The sequence below is a fragment of the Orycteropus afer genome, unplaced genomic scaffold, assembly GCF_000298275.1.
Source record: "Orycteropus afer afer isolate SDZICR_OR568_19922 unplaced genomic scaffold, OryAfe1.0 scaffold00041, whole genome shotgun sequence".
In the NCBI taxonomy this organism is placed as follows: Eukaryota; Metazoa; Chordata; class Mammalia; order Tubulidentata; family Orycteropodidae; genus Orycteropus; species Orycteropus afer.
The window spans coordinates 2625962-2644824 of NW_006921628.1; the positions used below are offsets into that span (position 1 = coordinate 2625962).

The following is an 18863-nucleotide window of genomic DNA, read 5'->3' on the forward strand; positions in this document are numbered from 1 at the left end:
CTATGGTCCCAAGCCCACAGGTTCAACTACTCGGTCCCTCTGGGTAGCTGGCTGTGACCAAACAGTGACCACAACCTTGCCCTTTGTCAGCTCTACTATACACCTGGGAATTCTAATCATTCACATAAACTTATAGGACCATTGTCTGCCAACCCTATATATGATCTTGGATACACTCCCCATTTCATAGACATACCTAATTGTTTACTTTGTCCACCTATCCATCCATATACCCATGTTTGCCTTCACTTACAACTCAGTACTGTATATGCAAAAGGGTTCATATTTGTTGTCTGTACTTCCCATGTACCTCTCTATGTCTTTCTCATCCTCAATACTGCCATATTGGTCACTCACATTTGGTACATTGCCCTTCTCTTCACCCAAATCAATATTTATCTCTATCTAACTAACAGCGTTCCCTCCCCTCCCCTCCCACCCCTGGTAACCAACACAGAAAATTTCCTTCAACAGATAAACCTTTCCTTAACTTTTACAATAACGGACTAATACAATATTAGTCCTTTCGTGATTGACTTATTTCACTCAGCATAATGTCCTCATGTTATCATTTCCTTTGTTGCTGTTCTTTTAGTATATGCTGAATATTTGTGCTTGTCCTCTTTTTTATTGTGGTGTGAAGGTTTATCATTTTTCTTTGAGGTTACCCTATGATTTATAATTCTATCCCCGAATTTAGAACAGTCCATTCTATCTTTCAACTTTCTTAACTTCCTCACTGTTTAGAAATTCTGTGACTACACAGTCTTTTCCCTCTTTTTGTTTGTAGTTGTCCTCACTTGTCTCTGGTTCCCTGTTTATAATCTTGTAAACTCATTTTACTTTGGATATGTCCATAGCTGTGGTTAACGCAGCAAACTTTTGATAACTTCTTAGCCACAGCCAAACACCCCAAGTGAGTGGGTCACTAGATCTATGGGTTTGGGACCATGGTCGAGGGGGATATCAAGCTCAATTGGCAAAACATACTACAAAAAAACATTGTGCTATATCCTACTTTGGTGAGCAGTGACTGGGGTCTTAAAAGCTTGCGAGCAGTCATCTAAGATACAACAATTGGTGTCTTCTTGTTCAGAGCAAAGGAAAATGAAAAAAATCAAAGATACATGGAAACAATTAGTCGAAGAAATTAATGGACCATGTGAACCTCAGCCTACATGGCCCCGAGTCCAGAAGAACTGTCAACCACTCAGAAAGGGATTAAAATAGGAGGTCCTGGATAGAGTGGTGTAGTGGATATGGCATTTGGCTGCTAACCAGAGGTCCTGTATAGAGTGGGAGGAAAATGTGGAATAAAATTCAAAATCATCAAAAAGGACCAAGCTTAGTGGTCTCATAGAGACTGGTGAAATTATGGCCTTGAGTCATCCTTTCATGCCTGGAATTGAACTCACTCCCCTGGCTTCCAGACAAACAATAGACAGGCATATAAAATGAAGGGTAGGAATGCATAGAAAAAAAGCATACAGGGAAAAGGTAACCACAGTGCAGAAGTGGGAAGAAAACTATTATATTATGGGGATTGCAATCAATGTCATGAAACAAAATATGTATGAATTGTTTTGTGGAAAATGAATTTGCCCTGTAAATTTTCACCTAAATCTCAATATATATGTAACAAAAAAAAAAAAAAAAACCTCACTGCCATCTAGCAGAGTCCTACTCATCATGACCCCTGTTGGGCTTCCAAGGTTGTAAATCTTTATGGAAGTAGATCACCCCATCTTCCTTCTATGGAGCAGCTGGTGGGTTTGAGCCACTGACCTTCTGGTTAGCAGCCAAATGCCACCAGAGCTCATTAAATATAGATATAAAAATAAAAATTATATATATATGCACACACACATATATACATACATATGTGTGTGTGTGTGTATACACACACACACACACACATGCGTACATACATATATATATTCTGACTGCTAACCAGAAACCTCACGGTTCAAACCCAACAGACACTCCTTGGAAGGAAGGTTGGGCAATCTACTTCCGTAGTGATACTGCCTCGGAAACCTAAGGAGGGGTGGCTATGAGATCTGACTCAACTGCAGTTGAGTTTGGGATATGTGTGTGTGTGTGTGTGTGTGTGTTCTACTATATAGGCACATGGACACTTATCTGGAAATCTTCTGCCTAGCCATTTTCATTTTTTCAGTTGTTGACTATTGAATATAAAAGTGGTGGCCAAATTCAAGGGGTATTTGGACAGATCCGAGTAGCATTTCTTGGTCATCACTGATCATTCTCTCCTAGCCCTGGTCAGGACTGATAGCATTTACTATTCCCTGCCTCTCTTGCCTCTGTTCTGGGCACCTCTGCTGCCATCTGATAACCTATATCCTGGGGCTGGTCGTGCCACTGACCTACTGTGTGATTCTGGGTGGGTTGCTCCCCTCCTCTAGCCCCAGTGTCCTCTGATGGAAAAGTGACATTTCTAGAATGGCCTAGCCTCACAATGCTATGTTTTTATTGAGCAGGCTATTGGAAAATCACCAACCCCCTCCTTTCTCTGGCAGTGAGGACAGAAACCCATCTTCCTGTCAGCCCAGTCACAGTACCTAGAGCTTACGGAAGAGCCTTGTGGGAAGTTTTAACCTCAGACTGTTGTGTGGTTGATTTTGAAATTTTTCTCTTTGATTAAAAACAACCCAGAAATACCAATATGTTATTTTTATATTAATGTTATAAAATATTTAATTTTCTCCCAGTGTTTTTCCTCTGGATTTGAGAAGCAGATGTTAAGAGACTGGGTTCAAGAGACAGAGAGGCTGTATGTGACTTAGACAAGTTTCTTAGTTTTGTGCTTCAATTTCCCCGCCTGTAAAATGGAGGTAATAATGTTACTTTAGAAGATAATCTTGAAGATGGTATGTGATCCATGTGCCTAGCACATATTAGTAGTAGTTGTGTGCTGTTGACCTGATTCTGGCTTCTAGTGACCCCATGTGACAGAGTAAGATTTCCTAGGATGTGATCTTCATGGGAGCAGATCACCAGATCTTTTCTCCTGCAGAGCAGCTGGTGGGTTTGACCACAAACCTTTTGGTTCACAGCCAAATGCTTAACCATTGCGCCACCAGGGCTCCTTTGCACATAGTAAAAGTTCGGTAAACAGTAGCTCAGTGTTATCGGAGCCAAATAAGAATCTAACGAGCACAGTTTTTACAACACCTGTCTGGGTCATTGGGATCTGGGAATCCTCACTCAGGAGCACTTTTGATAGAATGAATGAAAGATGTAGAAATTCAGCCACATAGAGGTCACAGGACGGCTGGTCTGTGTCAGTGGCGGTACTCAAACCTTGATATCCTGGGTTACCTCTCTGAAGAGCAGTGATTTCCAAACCAGCAGGCTGGAGAGGTCACAAAATCTATTTAGTGGTTCATGAGCAACAGTTAAAAGTAATGAAATAGACTAAAATAGGAAACATCACAGGGCATTATCCCAGTAAGATGTAGCTCTTATGTGACTCAGTCAAGAAAGTTGGAAAAACATTGATGCATGGGCAGCTATATCATGACAACTAGAATTCGAATCCTGGGTGTGTAAACTCTCAAATGGGGTCTGAAGCCAAGTAAAGGTAAGGAAGAAGATAAAGAATATGATGATGATGATGATGATGATGGTTGAGGTGGTGGTGGTGATTATGGTGATGGAGGATAGCTAATCTATACTGAGTGCTTCCAGTAAACCTGGTACTCTTCCATACTAACTCGATTAATCCTCACTACAACATTATAAGATGAGTGCTTTATGAGATGGATTTCATTTTGCAGAGGAGACAACTGAGGACATAGAGGACAAGTTATTTGCCCCAGATCATAAAGTTCTGGCTCTAACATCCATTTCTTTAACTGCAGTAATATCCTGCCTCACAAATAGTTGTTCAGTAAATGTAACCTACTTTCATTATTATTTCAGAAAAGGGACCAACTAGACTGTCCATCTAAGCATTTGTCTTCAGAAAGCACCAATGACCCTTGGCTTGGACTCTCCCAGGCCCTCTTACAGATTGCCCTGTGCTACTGGGGGTTTGGTGTGTATGTGTGTGTGTGTGTGTGAGAGAGAGAGACAGAGAGAGAGAGAGAGAGAGAGAGAGTGACACGAGGCATGGAGAGGCTTACCTAATCTCTGACTTGCCTGGGGAATGTGAGAGGGAAGGTCCCAAATGGCTTTAGGCAGGCACCAGAAAGAGGAAAAATGAAAACCATGTTAAAGATAAATTGAGCCGTTCTTAAAAGTTAGAAAGTAGACTTAATTAGGACCAGCTCTCCCCATCCAAAACCACAAAAGTTAAAATGGGAAAATATTTCCAGAAATGCCCATTATGTGTTGTTAAAAAATATCTAGAGTAAAATATATGTTTTATTTTATACATGCCTCCAGCTAAAACTTATGCTTTTACTCTCTCTCACACAGAAGATGGGAATGTGAACCCAAACCTAGACAGCCCTGAATCAAATTTAGGTTGCTGCAAGCGTTGCAGTTTTCTATCGGCCAGATCTTAGTCGAGCTCCTCAAAGGAGACGAGAGGAAAGGAGAAAAAATCAAGGCATAGGTCTGGGAAAGAGCTGTTCCTGACAGGCTGTGGCATGTCAGCATTTGCTACTATTCCCTTAAGTGGCCTTCCCTGTCATCTCCCATTGGTGCCCACGATGGCACATCTTTCAACACTGCATCTGCTGTCCTCCTCTGAACTCGTGGAAGGGCCACACATAATTAGAAGAGGTCAGCTGCAGGTGGAGGGGGAAGGAGAGGCAGACTTGTTGTTCCTAGATGCGACCTCCAAAAATCAGATACAGGGTCACCCTGCTCACTGCCCCGTCAGCAAGTCCATTAATTGGCACACTTGAAGATGATTCATACTATGAAAAACTAATCCCTGTCTTCCAAATGGTTGGCTTTTTTTTTTTTTTTTTTTTTTAACTACTGTGTAGAAAAAATATCTTTAACTTGATTATGTTTTGCAAAATGATTTCTCCATGACAAATCAGTGCCCTTTTTGAAAATGTAACTTGGCCATGGAAACGCTAGGGGTTTGTTCTCTGAACCTCAGGGATTTATCAACATCATATAGGCTTTTCTGTTGTTATTGTCCTGAATTTCCATGAGCACCCCAAATTGAAGTTGAAAGCCTTGTATTTATTGTTGTTAGCCTGCCTCCCATTGCACAATAGCAGATGTTTATTCTTCAGAAGCTCCAATGTAGAGATCTGAGTGCAATGTGCAGACTTAATGCAAAACCACCTGAGATTCAGCAGCAAAAGAGCCCAGGCTTGTCTTACTTCTCCCTTGTACTATCCACTAAATTCCCTCCAAAGACAGAGGATGTGTGGTGGCCAGATTTCATAGTAACACAGAGCAGAACTAACACATCGATTTTCTTTTCTCATTTTTAGTTAAGAAATGCCATGGTGAATCGGAAGACAGGGAAGTTTTCCATGGAGGTGAAGAAGACAGTTGACAAAGGGGTACAATTTTCTAAAACATTCTTGCCGTTTAATTTAAAACAAACCACTGTGAAAAAATAGCTTTGAAAGCTATATCTGGAATAAATATCTTTCACTGAGATCATTTTTCTCTTGTCTTTACTTATCTCAAACAAGATTCATGTAGTACTGTTAACCTGATCATAGTGTGTCCATTTATTTTTATTTATTTCTAGAAACTTCACCTAGCAGACTAACCATGTTTTCTTTTCTCTATGACTTTTTCTTTCAATCTAGAAACGGGTTTTGGTGATGACAAATGACTACTATTATACAGACATCAAGGGTACTCCTTTCAGGTAGAGCTGACCATAATACATGGACATTCCATCAGACCCATCAGTTGTGTTTGTACAAAACCTGCTGACGCTCTCAGAGCTCATCATCTGAAGATAACCAAACACCCTGCCAAAAGGCTGGAAAGAGTGAGGAAGGGGCTTTTCCCAGGCTGCTTTTGTTTTTCCAGAAGGGGGAAGATGGTTCAGGCTCACCTAGGAGAACTCACTCAATTTGTCATGGCTTTGCATCTCATTATGAAGCAAATAAGCTTTGGGAATTCCCACCAAGGGTGGAGAGACGAGTTCAGAGGGTTACCAGGGTCCTTAACCATCTAACTTGCTGCCTAGTGAATTCCATTTCACCTTTTATTTCCATGACAAAATTTTTTTTAAAAAAAATCCTTCACACTTGGAGGTGGCATATCCATCCCTACATATGTGCTTCTGTTTTAATTTCTCTGAACTGTCCTCCCATGCTTGTCTAACTTTGAATCCTGTTATTTCCTCTTTGTAATAATCCTGGAAAGTGGCTTGGCCTCATTGCCTGCTGTCAGATGCATATGTAGCATGCTAAAGTTCCCCACTTCTATTAACTGAGTGTGGTAACAGTTTTTGTAAAAAAGTTAGTAGGGCTGCTTCATGTTTCTGACCTGGTGCCTCATAGAGCTAAAGAGAGAATTTATTGTCTATAGACTAAGCTAAAAAAGAAATTCAAGCATTGATGTCAGGTATTACCATGGATCATGGGTGGATTCCATTTGGAACCAGGAGTAATCAAGGGAACACATGAGTGGGTTTGCCAAATGAAAAGACTGCTTTCAAAACATGTTTTCTTACTTAAGCCAAGAACAGAAGACAGCTTAAATCAAGCTAGTCAAAGTGTGAAAAATCTATTAGACTAGGGAGAAGATGGACAGAGAAGACCATAACACAATAATGTGGCTATCCTCAAGCGGTAGTAGAACTTTTCATTTTTATACCTGAGAAGGGGTCAGTTTTCCCTAGTCCCAAATTCTAAGGCCTAGAAAAACCCATCCCTCGCTAAATGTAAGGGTGAGAAGTAGAAGGTGATAATGAAGAGCAGGGTGCATGACCCTGAGGATGGGATCCAGGAGAAGGACTTGCTGGAAGGGCGAGTAATTTGCCACACCTCTTTAAAACACACCAGAGCAGCCAATTGCTGCTGGCACTTCTAATCAGAAATTTCTTTGACGCAGCCGATGAACCTAAGAAAAATCAACACCGACTATAATCAGTGGGGTTTTGAAAGTAAACTGTTTGAAAAAGAGTTTAAAGAACATGAAATGAAAATGTGAAATTGGGAAATACAAATGTTAGCCCACAAGTCTTTTCCAGTCAATGCCATGGATTTTCAAGATCTGCTTTGTTTCTCTGCACAGTTTAGGTGTGGCGCTCTCCAGAGGCCATGGGAAATATTTCTTCCGAGGGAATGTAACCATTGAAGAAGGTAAGGTGCTCTCTTTGCCTAACTTTGGTGTGGAAAGAAAGTTCTGGAGCTAGCTATTGAGTTAACTGAATATTTTGTTCCTCTATCCATCCCTTTCCCTGAGTATTTGGCACAACTAGTTATCCACTTGATGTCACCTTGCTTGCCTAGACTGTTCCAGACTGGTGAGAACCTCAATTAGTGGTAGGCTTCTTTATAATTTTATTCATTTACAACTCCTCAGTGGTGCAAATGGTTAGTGTGCTCGGCTGCTAACTGAGAGGTTCGCAGTTCAAATCTACTGAGAGGCATCTAAGGAGAGAAGCCTGTGATTTACTTCCAAAAAAATCAGCCTTTGAAAACCCTGTGGAGCACAGTTCTCTGACATTGATAGGGACACCATAAGTCAGAGTCGAGTCCAAGACAATTGTTTTTTGTTTTCTTTCTTTAATCTACAGAGTTATTGAGGCAATTCACAGCAGTCATACACAAACTATTTTTTCTTATACATAAAAATGAGTACCAGGAAAAATACAAGTTAATGTGACAACTCAGACATACACATGCAAGTCTTAGTCTCCTACCCAGATGAGCCACAAACTTGACTTAGGTTCATGGCAGCTGTGGTCCAAAGAGGACTGTGTTCATGTAAATGATTAACATTGATCAGAAGGAGTAAGTACCTTGAGATCCTGATTCTCTTGTCTTTATAAAGCATCAGTGCATAGTAAGCTCCCAGTAAATAGGAGTAGTTGCTACAACTCTTTAAACTTTAAAACTGCTGTCACACATGTACTGTCCTTCTCATCACCCAACAACCCAAGAAGATCTATGGAGATGGTTGTGTCATACAGCGGATGAAACTGAGGCTCAGAGAAGTTTTCCAGTATCATAAGCTCACAGAGAAAGAGGGTCTTGGCTTCTGAAGAACATGGAGCCCTGATTGGCCTGGAGCAAGTCACTTGCCCATTCTGGACATTAGTTCTTGCATGTCCACAGAAGACAGGTTTAACTAGATCAGTACTCTTTTTGGTATACTCAGGAAGTATGGCCAAGAGCAGGAAGTTCAGTTACAAGCCAAACTTTAATTGACTTGAGATAATTAGAAATAAATGTGGTGACTTCCAGAAATCAGACCATCCCATGGCTCACTCAAATGATGTGGCAAGGATAGACACATCTGTTTATCATCTCTGAAATCCTCAGTTCCATAGTTGGCCTGTGGTTTACTTCTGATTGGGAGCTCTGTTGTCGTAGTGCCTAAGGCTTTTGACTGCTAACCAGAAGGCTGATGGTTCAAACCCACTAGCCACTCCTCAGAAGGAAGGTTGGGCAATCTGCTTCCGTAGTGTTACCGCCTTGGACACCCAAGGAGGGGTCACTAATGAGTCAGATCCGACTCGACAGCAATGAGTTTGGCTTTGGTTTTGGTCCATGCATTGTTTCACATTTGTTGGGTTTTGGCTCCCAAGTGATTGTGAAACCTTCAGGAACAGAAAGGAGAGTTGAAGGATTCATTGTGAACTGGGAAGAACCCAGAGAGTATCCACCACAGGGAAAATCCTGTGGTCTCTCTTCCCAGCGTTATGCAAGAGAAAACGGAATTTTGTGACTTGGGCAAGCTACATGACAGGATGTGTTCTCAGAGATCCTTTTAAAAAAATCTTCTAAAATTTTATGGCCTTATGGGCCATGTGGGAGCTCTCTGGTAGTGTCATGTCTAAGACATTTGACTGCTAACCAGAAGGCTGGCAGTTCAAACCCCACAGCCACTCCTCGGAAGGAAGACTGGGCAATCTACTCCTGTAGAGGTACCACCTCAGAAGCCCAAAGAGGGGTCACTATGAGTCGAAATTGACTTGACGGCAATGAGTTTTTGTTTTTGTTTTGTTTTTGAGCCATGTATGGCTCAGTGAACATCAGTGCCCGTGAAGCCAGAAAAGTCACATCTGAGCCATCTAAGTTCAAGGTGAGGAAACAGCTCATGGTCAGAGCAATAGGAAAGGGATTATTAATGGATTGCTTGTTTCTCAACCCTCAATGCATGGGCCTGCCTCCCCCTTCTCTCTCTTTTTTCTCTCCTTCTTTCTTTCTCTCTCACACACATGCACACATGCACACACACACATTGTTTTGCATTGTCTTTTGGATCATTTCTTTAGTTGTTACCTTCTCCCTGTATGTTCAAAGATGAGTGGTCTCACAAACAGAATTTCAGAGCTAACTGTAATGACCATATAAGAAATTGATCTGAATCCTCTCCAAGGGGCAGAATGTCTGGTTATCTATACGTATAAAATCAGATCTTCCTCTCTCTGTTGGTCTTCTGTAAAGAGAAGGACTTATAGTCCTGCCAATTTTGCTGAGTAAGGTCTGAGAAAACTGTTTCCCTTTGGGCTAATTAGTAGAGGGTCATATCATCTATAAGGACTTTGAGTTGATTATTATTCTCCTCTGTTCTTGGAGAGGGAAGACGGTCCTTGGAAATGGCAACCATATTTCTGTTGGATCTTCCATGAGGACTGCTGCCATACAAAATGTAGGAATTTTTAAGATGCTTTGCCAATGCCAGATATTAGGAAGATGGTATACAAGTAGACTTTGCTCAAAAATATAAGGATTAGTTTCTAAAGTTGAAGGCATGGAACTTTAGCTCTGCCTGCTGAAATAACTTTCTTCTGACCTTTCTTGGCACTTTATCTGTATCTTTGACATGAATTGTGCACAGTAGTTATTCCATAAATTAGAGTTTCTGTCATTTTCATTGTAAGCATTAGAAGATATTGTTGTTGTTGTTGTTATGTGCCGTCGAGTCGGCCCCGACTCATAGCGACCCCTCCTTGGGTTTCCGAGGCAGTATCACTACGGAAGTAGGATTGCCCAACCTTCCTTCCGAGGAGTGGCTGGTGGGTTTGAACCACCAGCCTTCTGGTTAGCAGTCAAGTGCTTTAGCCATTATGCTACCAGAGCTCCTAGGAGATATTAGTGGATATGATTTTGTCTGAAGGACCAAAATCAGTGATGAAATAGTTAAAGGAAAATTAAATTTCCTTGATTCCCTAGAAACTCTGAGAGGAAGGAATCAAAAAGTTCTGCCTTTCAGGACTTGATCAAATATACAAGATGCTATGAAATATGGCCAGGGAGGACTTTGTAGATGAAAGCTGACTAGAGCTAAGCCTAGAAAAATAGATATAATTAATATCATTAACACAGTATACACACAGTATTCAGAAAGGTACGATCCTACTGCAGAGCTTTTGCATTTGTTTCCATCTGCCTTAAGTGCTCTTCTCCAGGCATCTGCACAGTTCTCTCCCTTGCCTTCTCCAGATTTTTGCTTTAAAAATCTCTTGATTAGTGAGGCCTTCCCTGACCACCATATTTAAATTTGAATCTCTTTCTTCCTTCTTATCTCTTGGAATTCCCTGCCTTTGCCCATGTTCTTTTTCTGTCATTGCCCTCATCACCAACTGATACACTGTCTATTTTTATTTTAATGTCTTTTACTTGTCTCTCTCCTGTCAATGGAAGTGTCATAGTGATAGTAATTTCTATTTTGCCTGTTATTATTTTCTTGAGGCCTAGGATAATGTCTGGAACATGGTAGATACTCTGTAAATATGTAGAAGAAAGGAAGGAAGGACAAATGGAAGGGAAGAAATCAAGAAGGAAAGAGGGAGGGAGGGAAGAAGAAAAGGAGGGCTGGGAGTGAGGGAGGGAAAGAAAGATAGATGGATGAATCGATGGATAGATGGATTGTACTCAGGACCAAACACCATCCCATTCTACTGTCTCGTATCATCTGTGAAGTAGGCATTATTATGTGCATCTTGTAGTTGAAGTGCCTTTCTCAAGGTCAGTCAACCAGTAGATGTTAGAGCCAGGATATAGTCCGCTTGGGTTATTTGTGATGATATTCAATCTAAATCGTTCCCTAATTCTTGTAAAATAAAGAATTGTGTGATAGGTTTGTTGTTGTACTATTTACTTTATACAGTTGTATTTGAGGAGGCTACTGGAATGTGCTGGTGGTCATTTGACAACATCTGCATCCTAAAATAGATTATAAGTGTCGTCAGAGTTCCTGAGGTCATCATTGAGCAGTGTCTGTCTTCTGATGGCCTATAAAATCTAGTTAAAAGAAAATGCAAGGAAAGAGAGAGAGTGAAGATGATCTCGAGCATTTTATAAAAATTCCCAGGTTCCCTGCAAGCCCCTGATCCTCTAGCTATCTTTGCAGACTGACGACTCATTTTTACTTAGTATCCTAGAACAGCTAGCTGTTTTTGCTGGTCAAAAACAGTTGAGTATTGGCAATTTCTTATCATTCAACCTATAATTTCATCCTCACAACCACCCATCAGTTAGGGACTATTATTATTCCTGTTTTTCACATAAAGAAACTGATATTTAGAAAAGTCCAAGGCCACATAGGAGTAAGGGGCCTAGCATAGTTTTTGACTCAGATTATGTGGGTTCCCAAGTCATTGTTTCTACCGTCTGCTTAGCTTCTCTCCCAGTACTCAGTGGTGTGAGGTTTGTCTTCAAGTAGTCAAGACATTCCTGAGATACACACCCAGGCAAGGTGGGATGGTGAGCGAGATGGGTAGACATGAGGAGAGAGTTCTGCCCAGGAAGAGAACTCATTTTCTATGTGCAGACTTCCAATTCCCAGGCAGAGCCCTTTGGGTTGATGCCTACTACCCTTAACCACTCCACAAACCTGTCCTGGAATATTTGAAGCACAAAAAACGATGATGGGATGATGGGGGGGGTCAGTGCCACATGTGGGTGGTATGTTCTCATTATCCCCTTCTCTTCCTCCAGGCCTTCATGACCTAGAACACCCTGATGTATCCTTGGCAGATGAATGGTAAGAGTTAAGCAATACTTTGTCAACATTGGTCTTTGTTCCCTCTTTGATTTCATGTTGTTTGTGCTCCCTTGACCAGTTCTCCTCATTCAAATGAAAGAGAAGGTGATATTCCCAGTACTGACATGCTCTTGTTTTGGGCCATGTTATGTTCTTAGGTCCTACTGCAACACTGACTTACACCCTGAGCACCGTCACCTCTCTCAGTTAGAGGCTATTAAGCTCTACCTCAAAGGCAAAGAACCTCTGCTGCAATGTGAGTCTGCTTTCAAACATATATTGGGTGTGCATGTGGTTGGGGGAAGGGATGAAGTGAACACACAACCATATTTTGCCTCAGTTTGTGAGAGAAGCTTTGCTTTGACAGAAACCATTAGTCACATTAAATCTAGCCAAATATCTGCTACCAGTAGGAACAGGAAAAAGAATGTGGGTTCCCAAATGTCACACAGAATCTCCAATCCCAGTTTACTCCTTTGCCTTGGATTTGCCCCCTACCAAGCTACTGAGTGTAGTACCTGAATAGGAAGAAAATGTTACATCTGGGAGAGGGTGGTGAATGCCTACTGATCCAGCTCCCTTATTTTACAAATGAATGACTAGGGTTGGAAATAAGACTTGTGTCATCCAAGGCCATAATGTAGATGACCCAGTTCTTCCAGGAACAGGGTCACCATTGTGCCATGCTGCCTCTCATGATACATGTTGTGCTTACTCATCCCCCTACCAAGTGTCATCTGTTGTTGTTGTTACGTGCCATCAAGTCGGACCCAACTCATAGCAACCCCTCCTTGGGTTTCTGAGGCAGTATCACTACAGAAGTAGATTGCCCCATCTTCCTTCTGAGGAGTGGCTGGTGGGTTTGAACCACTAGCCTTCTGGTTAGCAGTCAAGTGCCTTAGGCACTATGCTACCAGAGCTTCCAAGTATCATCTGTTGTTGTTGTTGTTGTTATTTGCCATCGAGTCAGCCCCGACTCATAGCAACCCCTCCTTGGGTTTCCGAGGCAGTATCGCTACGGAAGTAGATTGCCCCATCTTCCTTCAGAGGAGTGGCTGGTGGGTTTGAACAGCCAGCCTTCTGGTTAGCAGTCAAGTGCCTTAGGCACTAGGGGGGCTTAATGAGTAGGAAATGACCAGTGGCCAGTGAAGAGGACGTAGGCATACACACTAAATACAGGAGCAGACCTTGTGCTATCACCAGTAGCTCCTCCACTCTAGGCAATGGGAAGTTCACCAAAAACAGGCATGGCATCTGCCCCCACCTGTAACAGATACCATTTATTGAATGATGTGAGAAGTACTTTACATACATTATCTTATGGAATAACTGCAATAACCCTACAAGTGGTATAAGGAAGTTATCCAGCTTCTGAAAAACATCTTCATGGAATGGATTTACATTTTGGGATATGCTCTGGCAGGGAAAAGATCAGGTGAATATCATGTGGTCCCAATTTTCATCTTCTTTGACCTATTTTAATAACATAGACAAAAAACAAAAAATAGAGTTAATACAAGAACAACCTTATATTTGCCATTTGACTTTATCAAATTTTCAGGAACTTTTTAAGAGATGAAACATTGAAACATTAAAACTCCTGGGTATTCCTGCCCAGTTCCATTTCTCTCTTTCCCTCCCAGACAGAACAACTGCCTTGAATTTGTTTATAATTTCCATGCATTTTGTATTATTACTACATATGTAGGTATCCAAAAACAATATGGAACATTATTTTGTAAATTAAGCCCCACACACACATACACACACACTCACATACATGTATAAACACATACATCTTTTATGGCATCATATTCTATATTTTATTTTAAAACTTGTATTTTCACTCATTGCTGAGATTCATTTGGTCTGATCATTTAGTGCTAATGAATTTGTTTGAGTTAATATACAGAATTCCATTTCATACCTATACCTCAATTTATCCATTGTCTTTTTTGATGATGATGAGTTATTTCTAGTTTTTTGCTTTTACAACAAAGCTCCTTTGTCTTCCTGGGCCCCAGCTAAGGTAAGAACTGGCCTGCCTTATGAGATAATTAGTTGCCCCCTCTGCGGTGTGTTTGAAGGGTTCTAGGATGCATATCCTGTACTCTTGATGGCTCCCTCATTCCTTGGCCTCTTTCACAGATTCTTTCAGTAGTCACTTTGGATAGAGACAGATACCCTCTTTGAAATGAAAAAAATTCTGAAATGGAAAGTCTCTCAAAACTTAATGACTAAGTCCTATCAGTCATTAAGTTATCATATCTCTTTTCCACCTTACAACCGAGATCAGGGCCCTGAAGAGAACTGCAGGCTTTGATAGAGGACAGTTGAAAAGATCAACTTTTGAAGGAGTACTGCCTTCTGCACTCTGCACTTCAAATCTGGAAGTCAGTCTGTTGCTCCACAGACTGAGCTACTAGATGGGGAAAGAAAGCAGAAAACTGAAGTGTGAGATGCTTGAGCATCTCAATTAACTGTTGTCTCTTGCAAATACATTGGGGGCCCCTGTGTTGCCAGCATATCAGGTGTCAGAGTTGTGTTTCATATTTTTGGCTGGTAGGAGGTTAACTCATAAAGCAATGCACTGTATGTAAGAAATGAGCCTACAGATGCTGCAAAATGAGCCTGGTGAGTGATTCTTGTCCCCTCTTGGGAGTCCAGCCAAATCTGTCTCCTCAACTGTGCTCCTTCCAACAGGTGATAAAGAATTGATCCAAGAAGTCCTCTTTGATGCCGTGGTGAGTGCTCCAATTGAAGCGTATTGGACCAGTCTTGCCCTCAACAAATCTGAGTAAGTGGTTGCACGTGTCTTCCTTCCATGGCCATTTCCTCACGAGTGGTCCGAAATATGGTTATGGTTTAAGAACTAAACTGTTTTAGAAGCCTGGTGTTAAAGTTCTTTAATTTTCCCCAAAGCTCCAAACCACAAGAGCTAGAGCAGATTAGCGGCTCTGGTGTGGATGGCAAGCTCCTGGGTTTGACATATAATTTGTTTGAGTTTTAACATTACATGAAATTTGGTATGCTGAGGTAGGGTGACACTTCCGAGAGAGAGAGGGAGGCGGAAGGAGCACTTTGCTTCCTGCCTTGCAATAGCTTCCTCTATTTCACAATCTTGAGGGAATTTGGGCTCTGGGCCAGGTTAGGTTGTGAATAGGATGGGGAAGTGAGAGCTCAATTTCATTAGAGTGTCAAATATAACCCTGTGGTTTTATTTCTGAAATGGGGGATGTCGCGGGCATAGCGGGTAGGTAATGGTAGTTGTCATCAAAGGCTAGGATAATACAGTGTTAGCAGCTTATTATTATAACTATTAGTTTAAGCAACTATTAAAATATTCAAAACAAGAAGCTCATTTCTTTTCATTTTACTCTCGTATCGTACACTATTCACTTCTCTCCCCATTTCTATTGTTCATGAGCTCTATTCTTCCTTTCATCTTCCCTTCTATATGTTCTCTTCTCTCCCTTTTATCATTCATTATGTTCTCATTTTTCATTCATTCACTTATCAATAACTGATTGTGTATCTGCTGTGTGCCAGTCACACAGGCGAAGTGTTGGCAAAATGGGTATAACCAAGACATAGCCATTGCCTTCACAGTACCTATGGTATAGATTGTATATATGTTAAGAATTGTGATAACTGCTTTGAAGACAAATAATAGCGTGTGGACTGTTACAAGACTGGGAGCAGAGATGAAAGGCAAGGAAGACTTTTCTGAGTAGGAACTAGTTCAAGGGTTAGGGAACATTCCAGAGAGATGGAACAGCATATACAAAAGCCCTGAGATAAGAAAGTATTTGATATATTTGAAAATTTTAAAGAAGGCCAGCATAGCTGAAATACAGTGAGTATGCTGGGACGTGTTGGGAAATGAGGGAGGCTGCAGATAGGCCACATGGCTCAGGGCCTTAGAGGTCAGGTTAAGGATGTTGGATTTTATACTCTGAGTATTGGAAAATCATTGAAGGGTTTTAAGAAGGGTAGGGACCTGATCAGATTTGTATTTAAAAGAATAAAAAAGCCTCTCCTCTTCTATGTAGAAAATAGACTGTAGTGGGGTAAGAATGGTAGTAGAAGCTCCTACAAGATTCCCAGGGATATGCCACTGGGACCAGGGCAGTGGCAGTGTGCACGGAAAGAAGATATGCACTAGTGGCAAGCTTCAAAAGCAAGACCCACACCCACAACACTTAATGATGGATTCTATGTGTGAGGTGGGGAAGGCTGAGCTATCAAGGTTTATGAGCCATTCTCAGGTTTATGACATGAGCACCTGGTAGATGGTGTTGTCACTCTCTAGCACAGGAAACATTGAAGAAGAGCAGGTTTGGAGCTGTACACAGGCAGATTTCCTTTCTAGAAATTTTAAGTTTAAAATGTCTGTAAGTCTCCCAAGTGGATATGTCAGATCAGTAGTTGAAGACTTGAGTTTGGAGCTCCAAAGAAATACGTGATTCTTATTATGTGTGGAGCTGTCCATGTTCTACTTACCTACATGGATCATATTGATTGGGAGAGAGTCAAAGCCTTTCTTGGGGTTTCTTTCTCTAGTGGATATGGAAATGTTTCTTTTAGGTTCTCATGAGACTCAAAATCTCAGGCCGAGGTTGTGGATTCATTCCTAATACATGCTAGAGATTTCCAAAATGGTAGCTTGCTTTGTAGTCCACATCTGTAACTGATTGGACAATTCGGCTTTCTAATTTGATGTAGGCCACAAGCAGAAACAAACGCAGAACACTGGATTTTATTCACACTATAAGTACTTAAAGGTAGCACTGACCACTTGGATGTGCTGTCAAAGATCCAGTAACCAAATGATCTTATATTGAAGATGACGTGGATAATGCATCAGATCAAATTGCTACTAGCATCTAGGCCAAGAAAACAAACTCAAAAATCAGCATTCTCTTTATACTTGTATTGTAGAATAAAGTTACATGTTTGTGGAGGAAGGCCATTGGCTTTTTCAGAAGAAGTACATGTGCAAATCTCCTGGGAGACATGTTCAAACAAAATTTGCCTTGGAAGTTCAAACAAAATCATCTTTAGTGAACTTTCCAATTAGTTTTCCTTGCTAAGGCCATTCTTAAGGCTCCTACAAGCATCCTACTTTGAAGAAGTAGGTATCTGAAGAAGACAGGGAAGTGATTTCTTTACTCATCCCTTCAGAGTTGGTAGTGAGGCTAAGGACCATGTTCTGGTAGAAGTTACAAGTCATTGTCCTCACAACTGTGTGGGATTCAGGTCCTAGATGTTTTCAGGCTGTGGGACACCCCAGGCTTGAGTCAGTGGCTCAGAAGTTTATTCTTTCAAAGGACAGATTCCAGTAACAATCCCAGCACATAGAATAGACTGGCAGCATCAACTCAGAAAGGTAGGTCTAGGGATAGTTGTTCTTCTTAGAGTAGTTCTCATCGTCGGATTCCTGCCCTCTTAACCTTATACCCGGAATCTTGAGATAAAGGTGAGTTTAGAGTTGGGGGTACATTTCCTTATGCTGCCTTTGTTGTTAGAGAATTTGTTTTCCTATAAGTATTACCCTGAAAACTATTGTAAGGGGTATGACTTTGCATTCTGTGCTTGGGGTGTGTAAATGAGAGTGAGTGAGCATATATGCATATGTTTCTGCAATTTCTTTTGAAGTTTGGGTTTCAAAACTGCTATTTCACAAAATGTTTTCTGAGCCTTACAATACAAAAGGCATTGCCTATTTGCAGACTATCTGGAAGCATCCCCCTGATGTCTACTGCTCTGTTTCAGGAACTCTGACAAGGGCGTGGAGGTTGCCTTCCTCGGCACTCGAACTGGCCTCTCGAGAATCAACCTGTTTGTTGGTGCTGAGCAGCTCACCAATCAGTAAGTAGGAGGGCTCCTGGGCAGGAGAGCAGCCTGCACCCGAAATGGGATCTTCAAAGGGAAGCTGGTTTCATTTCTTGATTCCACCACTAGTAGAAACAAAATTCAGGCCTCCTGAGCCTGTTGACATGCTTTCTCTCTGTTCTACCATGGGGGCCCCAGCATGTGTGTCCACCTGCCTGTTGGGCCTTCCACAACCCTTTGTTCCTCACACACATTGGCTTCTGTCCACCATCCTGGAGTCCTCTCCCACCCTGATGAGTCATCTCAAAATTGGGAGATGGTGCGGTTGCTGGCAGAGCAGCCAGAGGGAGGACAGACGCTGGTCTCCTGACAGATGGCTTCAGGGCCTTCAGCTGTTCTGGAGCTCTGCTGAGGAATCTTGCCTGTCCAGAGTCACTGTTTCAAGTCTGTTGTTTGCATGTTTATGTTTTAATGCCTCTGCACTTAGCCTGAGGAACTGCAGAGCCCCATACCCAAGGGTGGGCATTCTGGGTGCACTCAGGTTTGACTTCCTTGTGATTCCACAGACACCTGGGTGATTGGTGGGCAGAGTGATCATGAGTATAGTACTCAGGGGCTCTATAAACTACTACTCTGTCCCTATGTCTTCAGAGAGCCACGTACCCTTACCTCATCCAGTTGCTGTTCCACGAGAGCTGGCAGATGGTCTGGAAAGCCTTTTCTGAATCCAATAAGAAGTATTTTTTTTCTTCCCCCCCATCCCCCTTTTTCCCTCCTCACATAAGAGGCATTTTTAGGCTAGGGACAAATGGAGTCTGAAGATGCAGAAAGTTTGTGTGTGGTTTGCAAATACCTGTGTGAGAATCCAGAGGTGACTGAAAAACCTCATATATCCTGGCCTTCAGGGTACCCTG

General features: G+C 41.7%; 1 protein-coding gene across 1 annotated transcript in view; it reads left to right on the forward strand.

Moving 5' to 3' along the window:
* CACNA2D3 (calcium voltage-gated channel auxiliary subunit alpha2delta 3) overlaps window positions 1–18863 on the forward strand; it is a 1513414-nt gene that overhangs the window by 1251422 nt on the left and 243129 nt on the right. Inside the window, exons 19-25 of the mRNA XM_007937248.2 lie at window positions 5424–5495; window positions 5751–5812; window positions 7192–7259; window positions 12069–12114; window positions 12273–12370; window positions 14818–14911; window positions 17890–17985. Coding sequence (XP_007935439.1) covers window positions 5424–5495; window positions 5751–5812; window positions 7192–7259; window positions 12069–12114; window positions 12273–12370; window positions 14818–14911; window positions 17890–17985 — 536 coding nt within the window. The remainder of the gene's footprint in view (window positions 1–5423; window positions 5496–5750; window positions 5813–7191; window positions 7260–12068; window positions 12115–12272; window positions 12371–14817; window positions 14912–17889; window positions 17986–18863) is intronic.